Source organism: Fulmarus glacialis, unplaced genomic scaffold (assembly GCF_000690835.1).
Source record: "Fulmarus glacialis isolate BGI_N327 unplaced genomic scaffold, ASM69083v1 scaffold15009, whole genome shotgun sequence".
NCBI classification, from domain to species: domain Eukaryota; kingdom Metazoa; phylum Chordata; class Aves; order Procellariiformes; family Procellariidae; genus Fulmarus; species Fulmarus glacialis.
In genome coordinates this window covers 1-18,237 of record NW_009233972.1, presented here as the reverse complement: position 1 = coordinate 18,237, position 18,237 = coordinate 1, and the positions used below count along the sequence as shown (strand labels likewise).

The 18,237-nt window shown below is 41.8% G+C and overlaps 1 protein-coding gene across 1 annotated transcript; it reads right to left on the bottom strand.

Moving 5' to 3' along the window:
- Positions 1 to 764: 764 nt before the first annotated feature.
- Positions 765 to 17,734, bottom strand: LOC104082391 (protein phosphatase 1 regulatory subunit 12B-like; the record flags this gene model as incomplete). The annotated part of the gene is made up of 7 exons (XM_009585506.1): positions 765 to 950; positions 1,507 to 1,692; positions 7,014 to 7,139; positions 8,861 to 8,943; positions 9,780 to 9,977; positions 13,175 to 13,284; positions 17,589 to 17,734. Coding segments are annotated over 7 exons (1,035 nt in total), but the record flags the coding sequence as incomplete, so codon positions are not given.
- Between the last annotated feature and the right edge of the window lie 503 nt (positions 17,735 to 18,237).

Genomic DNA, 18,237 nt, shown 5'->3' with positions numbered 1-18,237 from the left:
GGATCATTTGATATTCTGTACTTAAATGCACAACGTAAATTTCCTTTGAAAAGAGCACTGGCTACCCCAGGTTTCTATTTCCCCAGTCTTAAAATAACATCATACGATAAGAAAGAGATACCACCACCTAGACTCAGAGTAATTCAAAATGCTGCTACTGCTGGAATAGCTTTGGTTGCACATGGTAGACTTCTACCTCTGTGCTAAGTCTTCTTTTATAGTCAATCGAAAGAAATGCATGCTGCTAGAGTGCAGTCCATCTCCTCCTGTATCACCCATCTACACACTCCAGGAACGTTTGTTTTCTCCCACTAGCTACAGAGCGAATTCAGGGGACCTGTGCAGCAAAGATGTCTCCATCGGGGCATATGTAAACTTAGCTGAGCAGAATCAGAAGGATGGATTTTATCTCAATGTGTCTCAGTCCAACACATTTTCGGATGGGATTCATATTACAGAACCTACTGCAAGCAGCTACAGGGCTGTCTGTCCCTCTACATATAGAGGCCTTAGGGACTGAGATTAGTAGCTGAGATAACTACTGAAGAAAAAGGCTGAGACACTGAAAAGACAAGTAGAAAATTATGAAACTCAATTTAACGTACAATCGAGTGATGACGCAGTTCAAAACCTCAAGATGGAGCAGGGGCAGCAGCCCGTAACTCCATAGCACCTAAGAAACCGTTCTTACATCCCCACCATCACCACCACGTGAACCTGATGATAGAGGAGGACCAACACACAGCAGCACTCTGCTCACTAACCTTCTGCGCTCCCTGGCTTCCTCAGCTGAGAAGTCCTTTCCTGTAGTTGAGGCAGCACCGGCATTCGCAATACCATTAGCAGAGCCGAGTATAGCACGATTTGTGATTACACCTAGGGGGGTGCTAGTAGAGATGCCCTCTGTATTTTTCTCTACAGCAGAATCAGTTTGTTGCCTGAAAGGGGCTCTGAAATAGAGAAGACATAATGGAAAGCAAAGCAAGTGAACTCAACTGCTGATTGAGACCAGCCACCTCGAGGGAGCATTGACAGTTCATTCTCCTTGTTCTAGACTTCTGTTTTTGTGGAGAACAGCACACATTAAAATGAGCTTTTAAAAACTCGTAGAAGAATAAGTAGGAGGAATTCATAGTCTTCACATCTCTGTTTATAGCAAAAATGATTAGAAAATGTACCTGGTGAATAAGCAGAAGGAATGAACTCCAAGAGCTTGTACACTGAACGCCCAAGAGCAGCCTGAGCAACACATAGTGTCTCTAACAGGGTAGCAAGAGGGCACAATTGACCACTCCAGTGAGCGAAGAAGCTAAGGTCACATACGGGCTGTTAACTGCCTGCTGGTGCATATGCACTACTGAAACTGTCCAACGTAACCATTCTGGGATTTCTTATCAGCGCTTCCCACGTGGAAGCACATTTCCAATCCATAATCCACTCCAGAATTCAGAACTTCCAACCCAAATGCTGGTTTTCTGCAGCGTTATCTCAGCTGTGAGCCATTACCTGGTATATTGGCGGGCTGATGCAGTAGTGTTCGCACCGAGAGATGTGGGACAGGAAGAGACAGGTTGCCACGGGGTGCCCAATGAGGTAGATGAACCAATGGTAGTGGGTGAGGTAGCTAGAGATGTATTGCGACTGGCTGAAATGTAGGGACTGCTGAGGTCACTACTTCTACCAAATGAAGCACTGTAAAACATCACAAAATCACGTCCTTCAGAGCACAGTAAATATTCAACAGAACATCACCACAGCTGGGCTCTCAGCTGGAAAGGGAGCAAGTATTACAAATCATTTGCAAGGAGATTAGAGTACACCGGAGTCGCTGCAGGGTCGCTCACGCAGGCTAGCACTAGCAGCACCCCTCTTAGCTAAGCCCAGCTGAGTTTCAGTGAGAGAGTAACAGCATGGAGGTAATCGGTGAAGATCAGGGAAGGGAAAAACCCTACCGCAGTGAAAGCTGCGCACACAGAGCACCCCTATGTATTGGGGAAAGGTAGAAACAATGAGCAAGGATGAGGTTGCTTAAAGCAGGGAAGGAGAGAGTGACATAAGCAGGTCTGGCTGCATCACCTCCTAAGGATGCCCAGGACTTCCAGTTTTCACAACTTGTTTTCAGTGGCTTAAAGCTTTGCAAAGATGATCAGTTCAGGCTTTCATTTTCTTTAAGGCATGTTTGGCACAAACTCTATATTTCTGGAAAATAGCTAGCAAAACTGTCCAAAAAAATATTCAAGAATGTGCAGGGGAAATATATATTTTGCCAGTTTAAAATAAAACCCTTAAAACCATTATTACTGAAAAGCTGTTAGTGTTTAAGTGCTCCTACTTTGGAGAAGAGACAGGAGAGAAGGAGGGTACGAGGATGTACCCTTTCGCTTTTTCAGAGAAAATCCACCCTAAGTGGGATAAGTTGCATACCTCTAAAAACAGACTTGACGAAATCTGGCAAAATCTCCTCATTGCATGTGCCAGAAACCCATATACAGGCTGCTCGTCGCCTGCACAGAGCAAATGAGCATGCATGCATGACCTAGGACACTGCCACGCCTTTCCCAGCAACTGGTATTCCTAGTTGCTACTGGTCAGACTGTCTGCAGGATCAAAGGCTAGGAAGGCTGGAAGGCTGCCTCTCACCTCCTGCATCCTAATGACTCCCATGCCAGCGCACATGGAGTATGGAAGAAAGTGGTTGCACGAGGAATAAAAGCTGACCTAGAGGAAAAGCAGACCGGGACAAAGAGCTGCAGGTTTATGGGAAAGCCAGGGACAACAGACTGGAACTGGAAGTCAACACTAGAGCAAGAGTCAGAGAGAGCAGCCAGAGGCCAAAATAAAACTTGAAAGGGGCAAGACAACAGCCAAGGACAGGAGGTTGGAGGAAGGATCCAGTCCAATCCACTCAGGCAGCCAGTTTACAAATCGGTTTTATATGCCAAGGCCCCCAGCCAGCCCAGAACAAGCAGCTGAAGGAGAGACTGGGGCACCCTGGAGGGCCTCCACAGGGAGGAACCTTACATTTGGGCTCTTAAGTTGATGGCTGTTTGCCATATCCAGGTCACAAAGGAACAAGTAAGTTATTGTCACCAGGTAGCAACCTCCACCGGACCCTAAACAAAGCTTCCCCGGGAAAGCCAGCGCCTGCCCGGAGCACTGGGGAGCAGGAAGTCCTCTTGGAAGCAAGTGCCTCCCTTCTTGGCTCTCTGCACCAGAGGAAAAGGCCAAGCCCTGGAGATGGGCTGGGAGGAGAGCGAGAGCAGGGAGCTAAGCCTGGCTGGTGTGGGCGTGCAGAGCAAGCAGCCATGAAGTTGCAGAAATGAGTGTACTGAGAAGACGATGGTAGTGGAGCGTGTGCCAGGAAAAGGAACAAGAGGAGCAGCAGGGGAAAAGGTGGTGGCAACCCTGGGGGGAGCAGGGTTGATGTGGCACCATCCTAGGAGACCCCAATGCAGAGACGCTGGGGCACGAGGGGTGGCTGCAAAAAAGAGAAGGAATTTGGTCAGGAAGGGAGGACATGGGAGAGTTATTAAGTAAGACCTGATAAGGACTGTCTTTCAGAAAGGAGAGGTAATGGGTGAAAAGGGGAGACAAGAGGGTGGAAGCACCACCAGGTGCCTGGTAGAGCAGAGATGTGGGGGAGCTGAGAGGGGAAGGAGGAGGAGGAATGGAGGAAAAGAGCATGGTGATGGTGTTGTGATAACATTGTGATAACTCCTGCACGCAAATGCCCCGGGTCGGAGAAATGTGGTGCTGGGGCATCACGCACACACTCCTGCTCACAAGAAGGGAGCCAAGGCATTGCCAGCTCTACAGAATTCACCTCCCCACCCCGTCAGCTTGCATGGGTGCCATCGCACAGTTTGAGGAGGACTCTAAGGCATTTATTCAATTGTTCACATTTGATGTGAACAGGACCAGAAAATTGCAAGAAAAAGGTTAGCCCGGGAATCTTGTTAATTAACAGCTGTGTTCATATGAATCTGCAAAAAGGAAGATTACGAATTTATGCTAAAGAATTTGACATTAGAAATAAAAAAGGCACTGACACACTGCTACTCGTTCTCTAACATAATCACCATAACATAACCATCAGGGAATGAGCAATGAAATGGAAAGCAACATTTCAAATCAATAAGAAGAAATACTTCCGAAAACAGCTAAGGCAAGTAGAATTCAAAATCTTAAAAGCGTTCAAGCCTTAAAAAGCTTCCCCATATGCTAATAAAAAAGGTTTGCACAAAACACAACTATTTTTTTTTTAACACGCTGCCATAGGGTATTACAGAGATCAAAATAGGATTTGCTTTTGGCCACAGTGGTGGCTATTAAGAACAACAGTTAAGTATAACCCCTAGCTCCTAAAATCACGATTGCTGGAAGCAAGGAGAGTGTGGGAGGTGGAAGACTGCTCTTAAGTTATCCTAGCTTTTGCAACTTGTCCCTTAAAACCAGTTGCTGTCAGAAACAGAGTCTGGACTGCACGGACTGTTGGCCTGACTCGCTGTGATGGTTTTTATGTGAACAAAACCAGTAAGAAGGTGTATCTGCAAATATGTAAAATGAAGGAGAAACTAACTGTGTGAAAATGTGATTTCATTTTGGTGTGTGTGATCCCTTCCTGTGAGGCATCTCTTATGGCTGATGTCAAAGGAAGTACGCTGAATTAATTCGATCTGCTATGCCAATTTTCCTCCAAATCTTTTAACATACAGGTGATGTGAACTGGCTGTTTGAAGGCCAATACAGACCAAAATGGAGAACAGGCTGTCAGAACAGGCTTCTGTGCTTTTTTGGGCTAGTGGTACACCCATAGAGAAAGAAGAATGAATGACACTCACTACCATTACAGAGAGCGCTTTAATATTTGCTTCAACTAAAGCTGAAGAACATTTGCAACATTGCTGCAAGTTATTTTGTCCCCTTTTAGAAGAAAAGCCATTTTCAACATCTTAAGATGATCTGTTGCTCTTGCTTACTCTTTGTTTGGGGGTCATATAAAGCACTTACAGAACATAACTAGGTATCTTAATTGAGATTAGTTAAATGCTAAGGGAAAGGGTAAATGCAGATGTACAGAAGCCCTCCTCTCAGTAACATCCAAGTATGTCACGTTCACTTCAATTCTTCCTCTCTCAGAACGAGCTTTTATCTTTTGGAGTTGCCTTCAGAGTTCTGCTAATACTTGGAAATGACAAAGAGCTCATCCTTTAACAGGCAACCAGGTTCCCTTCCTCATCTTGGAGGCTGATGCACAAGGCTGGAGAAATCAGAGGTTCAATACAATTATATTTAATTTCTCTGTGCTCTTCTATAGAAAATCATATGGAATAGAGGTCAAATTGATCATGATTTTACTGTTTGTATATACAGTGCAAAACCATTGATCTCTTTAAAAAAAGTACACTTTATTCCTACCTGGCAAAGCTAGCTATTCTCCGTAATTGCTTGTAAACCAGCACTCTGCTATGAAAGGCCAAAATTCAGCCTTTGTGACAAGAGATCAGAATTAGGGAAATACCACCGCCAGCCAAAACCTTCGCTAGTCTCTGTACAGTTTAACCAAGGAAATACAGTACAACTATGTGAATGTAATACTAAATCTGGTTCAGGATTAGCTGAGATAAACAGTCAATGTTTGTAAAATTTTAACGGACAGCCATGTTAGTGACGTTAGTGACTGGACTGTCTCTCACCCAGATTAGGGAACAGTAAGGCACGCCAGCAAGAGGCAAAAGTTTTCCAATGTAATCAGCTGCGGCTTGTCGGACTGCCTTTAGAAAGAGACAAGCTATGGAAGTTGGCCTGTCATCATGTCCCAGGATAGATGTGAAGTCACTGGAATGGATCAGCAGATCAGGAGAAGTCTACTGCTTGAAGTGGCTATCTGTTTCACCTTTTGTGGAAATGGGTCTGTATGTGCTCAGCAATTGGACAGACATATCCTCGAGCACAACTTACCTCTACCAGCTTAAGTACTAAAACACAAAAAATCTGCCTCTTCCCAAATATCTCAAGCAACTGTTCCATCTTCAGGATAGTTATTTAGTTCAGGGTCTAGAATTTGGTGAAACACAATCTAAAACCTTGAAATATTTCTGCTTTTTTCCTTAAGCACAGATCAAACGGCTTTGCAGCGTGACATGTTTATACATGCTGTTTTGATGGTTTCCAGTATTAGCTAAAATAAAGGTGAGGTGATGGAACTGTACTTTGCATAAAGGCCTGATCCTCCTTCTCGCAACTGAGATGAAAACTCAGTAATGTATTATTTGCCTTAACAGAGCAGAGCATTCATTCACCTCATTCAGAGACAGCCATTATCTGGTACTTCAAAGAAACTGAGCCTCTGCCTTCCAAAAGGGTAAAAGGTACTACCAGTTAAAGTAGTTATGCACAGGATTGCTTTCCTGATTCTGCTTGGCCATTTTACCAAAAATCAGCCTCTACAATTTCACATACACTGTGCAGAAACTGCTTCCTTACTGCCACAAGAAAATGGTTGGAGACAGCAGTCTCTCTCCTTAGCAAGTGCTGTAAGTCATGCACAAGAACACTGCCACTTTTCTGATAATGATGCCATAAACATGGACTAATATAAACCAAAATTAGAAATGAGCTACAACTTACCTGTCAATAGCTATTTGAACAATGCTTTCAAACTGTAATTACTTTATTCTCTTTTTATGATCAATTTTTGTTTTATTATCTGACTGTAACACTAGCATAAAACTGAGAAAACAGTTTGCATTTGAATTATGTGAACAAGAGTATTTAAATTCAGTTCAGCAATTTACAAATCAACAAAAATGATGGCCTTTAAAAATACTATTTAGCGTAACAAATGTCATCAAATCTTAATTTTTATTTCCTGCTCTCAGCAGAAGAGTGTCCCAAGGCCAGTTACACTGATGCAGATGCAGTAAGCAGCAAGCAGAAAGTTGAAGTTTGGGAGGCATGTTAAGAATCGAACTGACTGCCTGGGAACCCATGTAAGACAGAATTGGACATACCTTTTCAAGTAGGTAGATACGTAGGTAGTAGGTGCACCAGAATGGGGAGCTTCGTTTCCCTTTGATTCATCCCTCCATGGCTGCCGGGTGTAAGAGCCGCTCCGCACTAGGTTAACAGCTGATTCTCTAATGCAGGAGAGAGCACGAGGTTTGTTTAGAAAAACTTTTGGAGTCTGCTTTTGGCTCCTTTACAGTTCCACAACACAAATCCTTCCCTTACACCTATGTGCACCGTTGTTCACAGGTGACACAACTCACTGAAACACCTCTTCTGGCCTTAACATCAGTTTCTGTTATTGCCAGCTGTATTACTTAAGAATCACCAGATAATATAATGTTTTGCATAAAGAGGAACAAGATCCTTTTTAGTCAAAAAACTTGCAATTGAAATTTACATTGTCCATAAAAGTAACTTAACATATTAAATAATGTCATCTGATATTCTCTCTGTTGTATCAAACAACACTGCATAAATGGACAGATATTACAACTGCAAGTGAGGTTTTTATTCTCTGAGGTATCCAGGCAATGACAGTAAAGCAATTCAGTATGGCAAATCCTTTGCTATACTTAGCAGCAGAAAACAACAAACAAAATATTTAGCAATATCTAAATCTACTTGACAAGTTATCAATAAATTACCAGTAGTCCTATTTATCACAGTTATCTGAAATCAGGGCTCCTTTTCCTAATACACACTTTGGCAGTATGTCCTATTCTTTTCTGGTCTCGGACAGGACCTCGAGCTTGTAATGCAACACAAATCCATTCACTCGTCAGCCTGCAATTATTTTTCATTTTTCAATTGCCGTGTCCATGCTGATGCCCCTTCAGACACCTGTGGGTTCTGTGAAGTGAAACTCAGCTGTTTTGAAAGGAAAGAATATTGGGAAAAATCTGTTCTACACTGTACATCTGGGCACCATCTGTTCATGCAGGCCAATTCTCCTCATTCCCTACTTTACCAAGCAAAGGACGCTTATCAGCAGTCAGCTGGATATGCCACTCAATGCGAGCCACTGCCAAAACCCGCTCAAGCTTATCAGCAGACACAAATTGTCTGCTAAACTCCAGATCACAGTGACTGGCTGAGATTAAGCAAGAACACAGTAGGGAGGTTCCAGCAAAAGATCAGCAAAGAATCTCAAACTGCGCTGAAATTCTCTCAGGTTGGTCATCTGACTTCTTCACAACAATTAGTTCACAGTGACTTCTCTATATGTGCCTTTCTACCACGATTGTGGAAGTGGCTGGAAATGAGGCTAAGCTCAAATTTTACTCCTTCTAGCACAAACTGTGAAGAACCTGTTGGTAGCGATTAGCTCCTCAAATATATCTTGAGATACTAGATATTTATGCCATTTATACTGTGGTTCTGTCCAGGGGCAACTACACACATTCACTGTAAAAACAACCCCTGCGATGGAAACAGTTCCATACACAAGAGAGTTCACAAACTAAAGTGAATCCAAAAATTTAGATTGTCCATAAAAGTAATGGACAGATGTGTGAACAAAGGGACTGAAGGTCACAGAAGAACACGTGTAGGTGCCAGCTACAAAATAAGGCACTTGCATATAAAAGGAAAAAGTACACATAAATCTAGTTTCCTGGATGGAGACCACATATGTATGAATACAGAGGTGGAGAAACCAGCCATTGCCCTGCTCACCTAAATGAAAAGCAACATACCAGAACTTTCATAGATCAGAGATAGCTCTCAATATTGTGAATTCCTGTGTACTTGGGACTGCTGAGAAAATAGATGAAGCATGAATATAGAAAAAAGGTATTCCGGAGGAACTATCGACAGGACAGAAGCTACCATTAAGTTCAGTCAGTCTCACCTGTTTTCTTTTTCTTCTATATCGCTCGTACTGCTTAGTCTTCTGGGGGCTATTGTGGCAAGATAGCTCTTGTTGTCTTTATCCTGGTGAAGCAAAAGAAGTACTTCGATTGCACATCTGTTACGCTTTCAGCGCGTTCAGTGACAACTGAATTCATATCCAAATTTCTTCAACTAAGAAAGCATTCTCCTGTCTAAGGATAACTGGTTTAAGGCATTTTCTTGGGCAACACATGCCACAGCATAAAAGTTATCAGTTCTGAAAACGATTTCCTGAAGAGCACGCTAGTGAATAAAAGCGGCTTCTAACTAGAACTACTTATAAATCAGAGAAATCATAAAATCATAGAATAGTTTGGGTTGGAAGGGACCTTTAAAGGTCATCTAGTCCAACCCCCCTGCAACAAGCAGGGACATCTTCAACTAGATCAGGTTGCTCAGAGCCTCATTCAACCTGACCTTGAATGTTTCCAGGGATGGGGCATCTACCCATGGGCAGCAAAGTTACAGCTAGTGAATACGTGGGATGGGATTCACAAATTCAGCTGGTGGATATAGTAGGAATCCATATAGACGACAGTAAAGGAGAATTTGCACTGCAGGTATGTGCTACTGTCTGGATTAGATATTTTCTGGTAAAGAACGGGCCATGCCAGACTGGCAGCCCTTGTTCACTGGCAGCCCACTGCAAACCAAGCAGGAATTAGGTCAAAGGGGCACCAAACTCCAGTTCTGCAAGAACAACTGATAGGATAGGAATGATTTTCAAAAGACAAAAAAAGAAAGAATGGAAGAGACCTAGGCTTGTTATGGACGCAAAACCCAGCAATAACTCAAAACAAAAGGGAAAGGGTCTTAAACCTGTGAGGTAAAGTCTGCTCAGTTGGGATGCACTAAAACATCTTTGCTGAAAGCCAAACCTTTTCTTTGTTGTCTAATAATGCAGATATCCGAGGACTTGACGAAGAACGGTAGATAGAAGAAGTCTTATCTCTCTGCGCCTCGCGAGTAGCAGCGACTTCACTCAACATATTGTGACTGCCAGTCTTCCGCAGTCCCAGCCGCCACGATGAAGGCGACTCATCCTTCTGCTCGTCTGACTTGCTGAGCCAACTGAACTGTAGAGGAGAAAAAGGGACATTTGGAAGAAGTGAGAGCACTGCAAGGCACAATCTAAGGTCTGAAAGTGTTTCAACAAGCCCCAATGTTTGCTGGGCTACACTTGTAAACGTAAGATGGAGTGACTTTGGTTTCCTGCTTAGCTTTAATTACAGAACATAGCTCAAGGTGAACTCACAGGGATGCAAACTGCTGTAGTGCCCTCATCCCTAAGGACAGATGATGAAAGCAATCTCGTGTCATTGTGCAGCTCCCTTTGCCTACACAATGCCCTCTTCCAGCTTTGCAGAAAGAATGTAAGGAACAATGAAGCTTTTATTAGCACCCATTTAGGAAGGGGCAATTATTCAATAAAGGCAGAAAACCAAAAAAAGTAATCGACTCTTTTGGGACTAGCTGCAAATAAAACCCTTACACAGATCAAACTGGAGAGAGTCCAGGAGAAGCCATTAAGATCATCAGGGAGCTGGAGCACACAACACGTAAAGGGAGAGACTAAGGAAACCTGGCTTGTTTAGCATGGAAAAGAAAAGGCAAAGAAAGGATTTAATTGCTCTACTGCTTGGGGGGTGGGGTTTACAGAGGATATAGAACCAGACTTCTTCTCAACAGTCTACAGTGAAAGGAGAAGGAGGAATAGACACAAGTTCTTACACGGGAAATCCCAATTGCCATGAAGGAAGACATACCTCCTGGTAGGAGCGATGCTGCACTGGGACAAGGAGCAAGAGAGTGGGACATCTCTATCCTCAGAGACTTTTCCATACTCAGCTGAGCTCAGGTAGTTCAAAGCAACATGACATAGGCTTGAAGTTGGCCCTGCTTCGAGCAAGAGGTTGGACTACAGGCTCCCAGTGGCCCGTTCTAGTTTAAACCTTTCTATGGTCAGGTAACCGCATATTCTATGCATACTACAGAATGGACCTTCGTGCTTTTTGTTATGAGGCACTTCTGACAAGCATATATTATTCCTCAAATATACCAGTGCTTAAATGTACAACTTTAGTTATAGTCATCGAGTCTTACAAAAAGATGCCTCTGGCCATTCAAGAAGGTAGGTACTTCTGCAAAGACAGAGGCTCAACACTGAGTTGTATCGGAAATAAAGCAAACAAAACATTAAGAATTATTGGAAAAAAAATAGAATATGAAACACAACACCATTATGCATCTGTGTTACTGCAGGGTACAATCACACCTTTGATAACACTCACAGCTCGGCTCCACAGCTCAGAAGCAGTATAGAAGAAGGTGAAGAGATTCAGAGACAGGCAACAAGAATGAGTAGAGCAAGAGAGCTTTTGTATGAGGAGTTATTCAGTGTATCAGGAGTCTCCAGGCTGAGATATGACCAAGCTACACAAAATCCTCAGTGGCACATAGAAGGGTGAATAACGATCAATTATTCCTTGTTCCTTCCCACAAAGGAACTAGGGGGAGCAAACAAAACCAGCATGTGGCAGACTCAAAGAAACAGGTGCAGGAAGCTCTGTATAATATGTAATTAAGCTGAAGAACCTTTTGCCACTGGACATTACAGGATAGCAAATGTTATGGGCACTCAAAAAGTGACTGCATAAATTCATAGAGGAAAAGACTAACAGGGAGTACTGAATACAAAAACCACCACAGGTTCAGCAAGTCCCTGAAATACAAATTGCTAGAAGGTGGGAGAGAAGTCCAGCTAGATTCTGTCTTCTCTAGTATCTTTTGATGGTCACTGTCAAGGGCAGGACACTGGGCTAGACGAGGCTTTCGGTCAAAGCTGATATAAGCATTATTATACCATATTCTACATAACACAAAACATCTGACATTATCCAGAAAAAATGAAGCTACTGGGAAGCTCTGCCCTCAAACTCATTGACTCAAGACTGCAAAGATAAAATTATCACTGCAGCATTTTAGCAGTGTTTCTTAGCTAATGTTATTTTAATGCAGATGCACAGAGTTAATCTCCTGTATTCCACTAGCACTTCCAGTCTACTGAGCTACACAGCTCTAACGCTTTAATGTAGTTTTAACACTTTCCTCAGTGAAAGCTCAAATCCACAGTAAAAGCTGTCTTCTGTAATTTCTGAACAACATAGGAATAGCAAATATTAACAATTCCACAGATGGAGGGCAACACAAGCACTCATATTTTCCCATATAAAACCCAACCCGACAAAGAGAGTTACAGAAGCATCAAACATGTAAGAGAAGGTAAAGTAGCCGATCTTAAATGATTGAAGTCAAATTAATAACTGCTTTGCACACAGGCCTTCTTCTATATCCTAACAGCCTTATTCTGGGTTAAACAGCTCAAATGAGTGAGAACAATACTTCTGCAGCTGGGAAAAGGTTAACTGAAGTGCTCACGCTTCCCAGTATCCTTCTACCTTTAATACTTCCCCCGCTAAGTCAGCCTGAGTTGAACAACGCCCAGAGGAGCTCTATTTCATTTGATCTGGACGAGAAGTTAGACTTTGCAGCATGTCAAAACCAAAAAATTGTGACTAAGCAAGAAACATTTTCCCTGTAACATATACCTAGTGCTTCAGACTTTGGCAAGGTGCCTGCATTGTATAGCTGTCCTCCATATTCTGGTGCAAAAAGAAACAAGAAGCATAAGATACCAGTCCTCAGCAGAACACAGAGTCTCCTGGTGCCATCTAGCTGAGTGACGTGAGAGCTGGAGAATTCAGATAAGATTTCAGTAACTCTACTTCATCTTTAAAAAGCCTTCATAGCCTAGCTATCTAGTCAGATGCAAACTTTATCCTCTCTGCTAACTGGGCTGTAACACCACGCCACTGAATCAACTGAGTTTGGCAAGTCAGAGGCACTTTAGATGATGATGCCAAGGAACCAGCTTTGGTGAAGGATCTCCTGCTGGTAAGAGATCGGCATCAACTATCTCAGAACTGACAGCAACACAAAGAACTTGCAGTAAGCAGGGTTTCTCTTGTGAACAGCGCAATTTGCTTCAGAGGGTAAGAGATTCAAGAGGAACCTTCTTGTACAAACGTCCTCCTTTGTGCCAGTCCTATACTGTTGTTAACATAGCATCTTTATCAAAATTGCATACTATCATGCTTTCCTAAATTCATGTCTTACAACTCCTCTGAAAATCAGTTTCAGAGCGTCCATTTCCCAGAAAAACCTACTGCTTTCAAGCTCTGTTGGAGTCCCCATTGATTCCAAATTCACTTACTCTTCTGGCAGATGCAGTGAAGGAGTTGGGCTCGGGTGGTGGTATTTGCTCAGTGATGCTAGGCCTGGTTTCATGGCTGGAGTGGTTGGCAAAGGGCTCTTCCTTCCTTTCTACAATTTTAAACAAGAAGAGAAACCAAATGTTTCAGTATTGCACTTCCAAGGCCCTTCTTTACAAGCACAGTGTGCACTAAACTCAAGTTCAGAGGTGCTGTGACCTTAGTATACGCCTTAGATCATAAAGATGATGTCAGTGCCAAGGCTAACCAGGGCTTTCTACAAAGAGGCTTTCTACCTACTAAAAAATACGATGGATACATTTGCCTTGCAAAGCTTCTGAATTTCATCCCCACAGACAAGCAAAATCTTTGCAGAAAGCACCTTAAGGAGGACAAACAGATTTTTTGTTTATTCACGATTTTGTTTCCTCTCAGGGATTGTTCTTCCCTTGTAACACTCGGGAAGAAAAGCAGAGCATGCCATTCCTATTGCAGTACGTGAGTATCCATTACAGCACACCTCCCCAAGTGGGCCTGGTGGTGGATTTCATTGCACGGTTCTGCTACAGTTGCTTATGCTGATGGGCAGAATTTCTGGTCTTCTACAGCAAAATCCTAGCTACACGAAGCTAGGACTGATTGCCAACAAAAATCTTTAACAGGGCTCAAAGCAAGCTAAGCAAACACTATCAAAGCTCACAGCTGGCTCCCTGTTTGTTAGATAACTGCAATCATCCAGCATTAAAATTTTTTTGGTATCTATGCACCATGCTTGACATAAGAACATCCACCAGACATCACCGGGGGAGAGTAAGCAGAAACTGTCTCAGGCAATAGGTTCAATTGACAGGAGTGCACAGGGCTCTAAGACAGACTGTTTACCAAACACAGCCACATGCAAGGTGCCTGAGAAATGATGTACCTACACCAACAAAACAATGTTTTCCTCTCGCAGCTATGAGTGCCTCACATATTCATGGTTTTGAAAACAGAAAGTAATTTTAAGTGTAACCACCCAAACAGTACTAGCAAATGAGGTATGTGCAGTGAATAAAGATCTTGTATTACATATAGAAAGCAGTTTGGTATGGAGCATCTGTGAGGATGGCACCTTGGAGCGCAAAGATCAATCTTTCTGAAACAAATGTTCTCACTCCTAGAATATAGGATTCAAAGGACACAGAAAACAGAAAAGAGCAAGCCAAGAGAAACATTTAAAAATAACAGGCAGTTAGCAGGACTGACAGATCCAGAATTTAAAGAGACAAAGATGCATATCCCCTAGGAAGGTCTGCATGATATTGAAGTCTCAGCCACCCTTCCCTCTGTGTTATCTCAGAACTTCCAAAGTCATCTAAACAGAGTATTTAATTTCTTGAGCCTAACACGCAGACGCACTGCACTTTCAAACAGCCCTTTTAGGAAGGGCTAGTAGATTACCCCTTTCTCCTTGCAGGCCTGACTTGGCATTCAGCAGTCCATGGAAATGCATACAGACAAAAAATTACATGCTGGCCATCTGCTGATTTCTTGAGAGTGAAGTCTGTAAAACACAGGAGAATCCTCGACGTTGCAGGAAGGGGAGAACAGCCCTGACCTGACAGCCAGCAGGCTTTACAGGCTGGGCTAGATGGTGACTGGTAGCCCATTCTGGAAGTTTATAGCGCAGAGGTCAACTTTTAAGGTCAAGCCTAATTACAAGGGCACAAGCTTAAGTGGTAATGACAGGTTGGAAAGAACTCTAACTGTGAGCAATGTGACCGAAAGGAGTCAATTGCAGAAGAAGGACAGGCAAAAGTACCTTGTACTGGCAGCGTGAGAGACTGCATGACCATAGGCATCGTTGTCTTTAGGGGAGGATCCCACATTTTGGTTTACTAAAATCTCAGCAATAAACATTATGAATTCCAATCAAGGGAAATAGGTCAGGATTAGCTCAATCTCCCCAAAACAAATTCGGTGAGACTGAAAATTTAGTTCTCTAATTTTTCTTAAGTTTTTGCGTTTTTTTTGTTGTTTTGGGTTTTGTTGTTTTTTTTTTAAAAAACATTGAAAGCTTCCCTGGCCTGCCTTAATTCACAATAATTACCTATTGTAATAGTTACCAGCACAGATAGCGACCACAGAGTTTTATCCTGATCTTTGTTGTTTATATACAACCCAATGCCAAATTGTTAATTGCCCTCAAGATTAATAAAATGCCATTACTGCACTTAGGTTCTTTTGTTTGAAGAACACAAATTTCTCACAGATTGTAAGAAACATGCTACTCTCTGAGGCACTCCTACAGTTTCACTGCTCACCTCTTCAGATTTCTTCTGTTCCCGCAGTCTCTGCAAATTCCACAAATTTATCGCAACCTGAGACCCTCCAAAACATACCTCAAAATAAAATTCTGTATTATACTGCCAGCTTCTACTTTGTCTTCCCTTACGCTCAGTTACCAAAGGAGTTAAATTTTTTTTTGATTTAAAAAAAAGATCACTCATAACAATATTTTGGCTTTTTTTTTTTTTTTCTTCATCTGGGCTTTGAACACTTACGACAACAGTCATCTTCTATCTGTCCAAATTACAAAAGTTATGTGAATATTCAATCTCAGAAGAAAAGGAAGAGGAATAAGGAAATTTCCATGTTTTCAAAAACATGCCTCCTATATCCATCCAAACATTTAAAATGTCTAGCAGATAATAAAGCATAATTGTTCTTAAGATTGTGTTTGAAACTAGTAATACTGTGACATTTATAATTTTCTGTGAAAAGCCATTTTCATCCCTACTTTTCTTTTGGAGTCGTCCTATAACATGTGGGCTGATGTTATCATCTCATGAACCTTGTTTTAAAAAGAGTGCTGAAAATGTGCACCCCATTCACATATGCAACAACTGACAACTATGTCTACATCCAGCTGGACAAGTTCATGTTCATTTTAGTAGAGATTTGAGAAGTTTACAAGATAAGGTTTCAATTCTGATTGAAATTTCTCAAAGGAGCCAATAATCTCTCTAGGAAAGGAGAGCACAGGTAACATAGCCTGTAGATTGATGCTTAATCATTACTCGAATGTTTTTTGTCTTTGATTTGTTTTAACTTTAAAAACCAAATTTTTTAGGTTTGAAATAGATTAGTGTAATGTGCTTTGCTCAGTGAATTAACTCAATAAGATGACCTGCTCTGGCTTTACACAGAATTTAATGCCGAGTGCTATAGCACTTTCCTTGCTAAAGGATCTTATGCTGTTCCTGAATCAGTTAAACACCACATAGCTCCACTTCTTATAGCTATACATACGTTACAGGTGGTTTGGTCAAGTTCCTACCATGTTTACAAGAATTGGCACATAGCTATACAGGGCTGTTGCCTAGTAAAACTCTGATTTATGGAGCAAATAAATGTGACTTCTACTGCATGCCTGTTTCTACCACTGACTTCTCCACTACATTTGCTTCATTTAAAAGCCAAAAGATTATTTCACCGTGTTACTGTCATACCCAAACAGCTTTTTTAACTACCAGCTCTGCAAAGACCAGGATTCTCAAAACCTCTCATACTGTGATAAACATCGTAATTGATACAATTAGAACACAGGTGGCACAAGAAGCAGGACAAAACTTTAAACTACACTTCTCTGCAAGGACTTACTTGTTAGTATACTGGGATACAAGCCAAGTAAGCTGATGTTAAAAGTAGTTTAACCATTAAACGCATCATAGTCCAAGATCCATCTCTCTTTGCAGAAATATGAAGTACAAGTAAGTCTTGGCTTACTGTAAAATTAAGTATCTTTATTTAAACTTTGTGCTGCACATATACGCTATTTAAACAGCATCTTTATGGAAAAAAAATGCGATTGAAACGAAGGAAGTAGGATGCCAGCAATCTGCTATAATGTAAAGGCTAACGTGACTTGACGTACTTAATTCTTATTTTCCACTAAAAAGTTCCTCATCTCTATAATTACACAGAACAGCTCCAACCCTTCATTTCACTTCTCCGATCCAAATACAACAGGCTATTACCTTCCTACATGTTCAACTGCATTTCTACCATCTTGCAGTAACTGAAGTGTTCATCCTGAAATTGGCCAACGAGAAAAAACATACTCTTTAAGAACAACTTGTGAACAATATGTTACCTTAAATTCAAGTGAGCTGGAAGTAGAAATTAAAATACTATCCACAGCTTTTTTTTGGAAAAATTATGCTGACTTGTAAGAGAGCATTTAGATCAGCTTTTTTAGTATGCTAGCTACAGAGCTCTCCATGTTCTATACATATACAACGGAAGTAAGACTTTCAGAATGTCTTTAACAACTAAGCAAAAACAAAACAAAACCCCCCAAAAAACCCAGTTCTCAAACTGATCCGCTAATATTGCTAGGCTAATTATTAAATCCAAGACTGTACTAAGTCTTACCTGACTCCTTTTCAGCATCTGATTCTGAAACTTCATCTTCTTCAGCTTCTTCCTCTTCTTCAGAACTAGAACTGCTAGAGTCCTTGTTCTCTTCCTCCGTTTCCATGGACTTCAGCGTGTCTTCCTCATATAGAATCTTCTCTTTGCTGCAAGATATAGAAATTTTAAGGACTACCAGGCAAGCAAGTTATTTCTGAGTTCTACTTCTCAGGAACACATAGACATGATTTGCTACACATAGAATGAGCAAAAGGACAAAATCCATCTACAGACTCAACACCCCAGCACTTCCAGCACTGCCCATTTGCCATGGATTCCAATGTCAGTCTCCCATTTCCTAAATTTGCAAGCATTTCTCGGTCCAAAAAAATGTGGTGTCAAATTGATACTCAGCAAGAGCAGAAGCGGGGGGACTAAGCACCAGCTTAGTGGTCCTTGTTCTACCATTCAGTGGGTATGTTAAGAAACAGCTAAAATTGTATTTGAGAGAGCTCAAATTTAAAAGAAACCATGAAATGAACATGAAGAGCAGTGAACTTTTAAACCAGCTGAGGCCAGCTGACTGCTAACAGATGAAGCTGGTCTCCTATTACTCTCTGTGCGCTTCTTTTCAACAAACAGAATCATGGAATCATAGAATAGAATCATA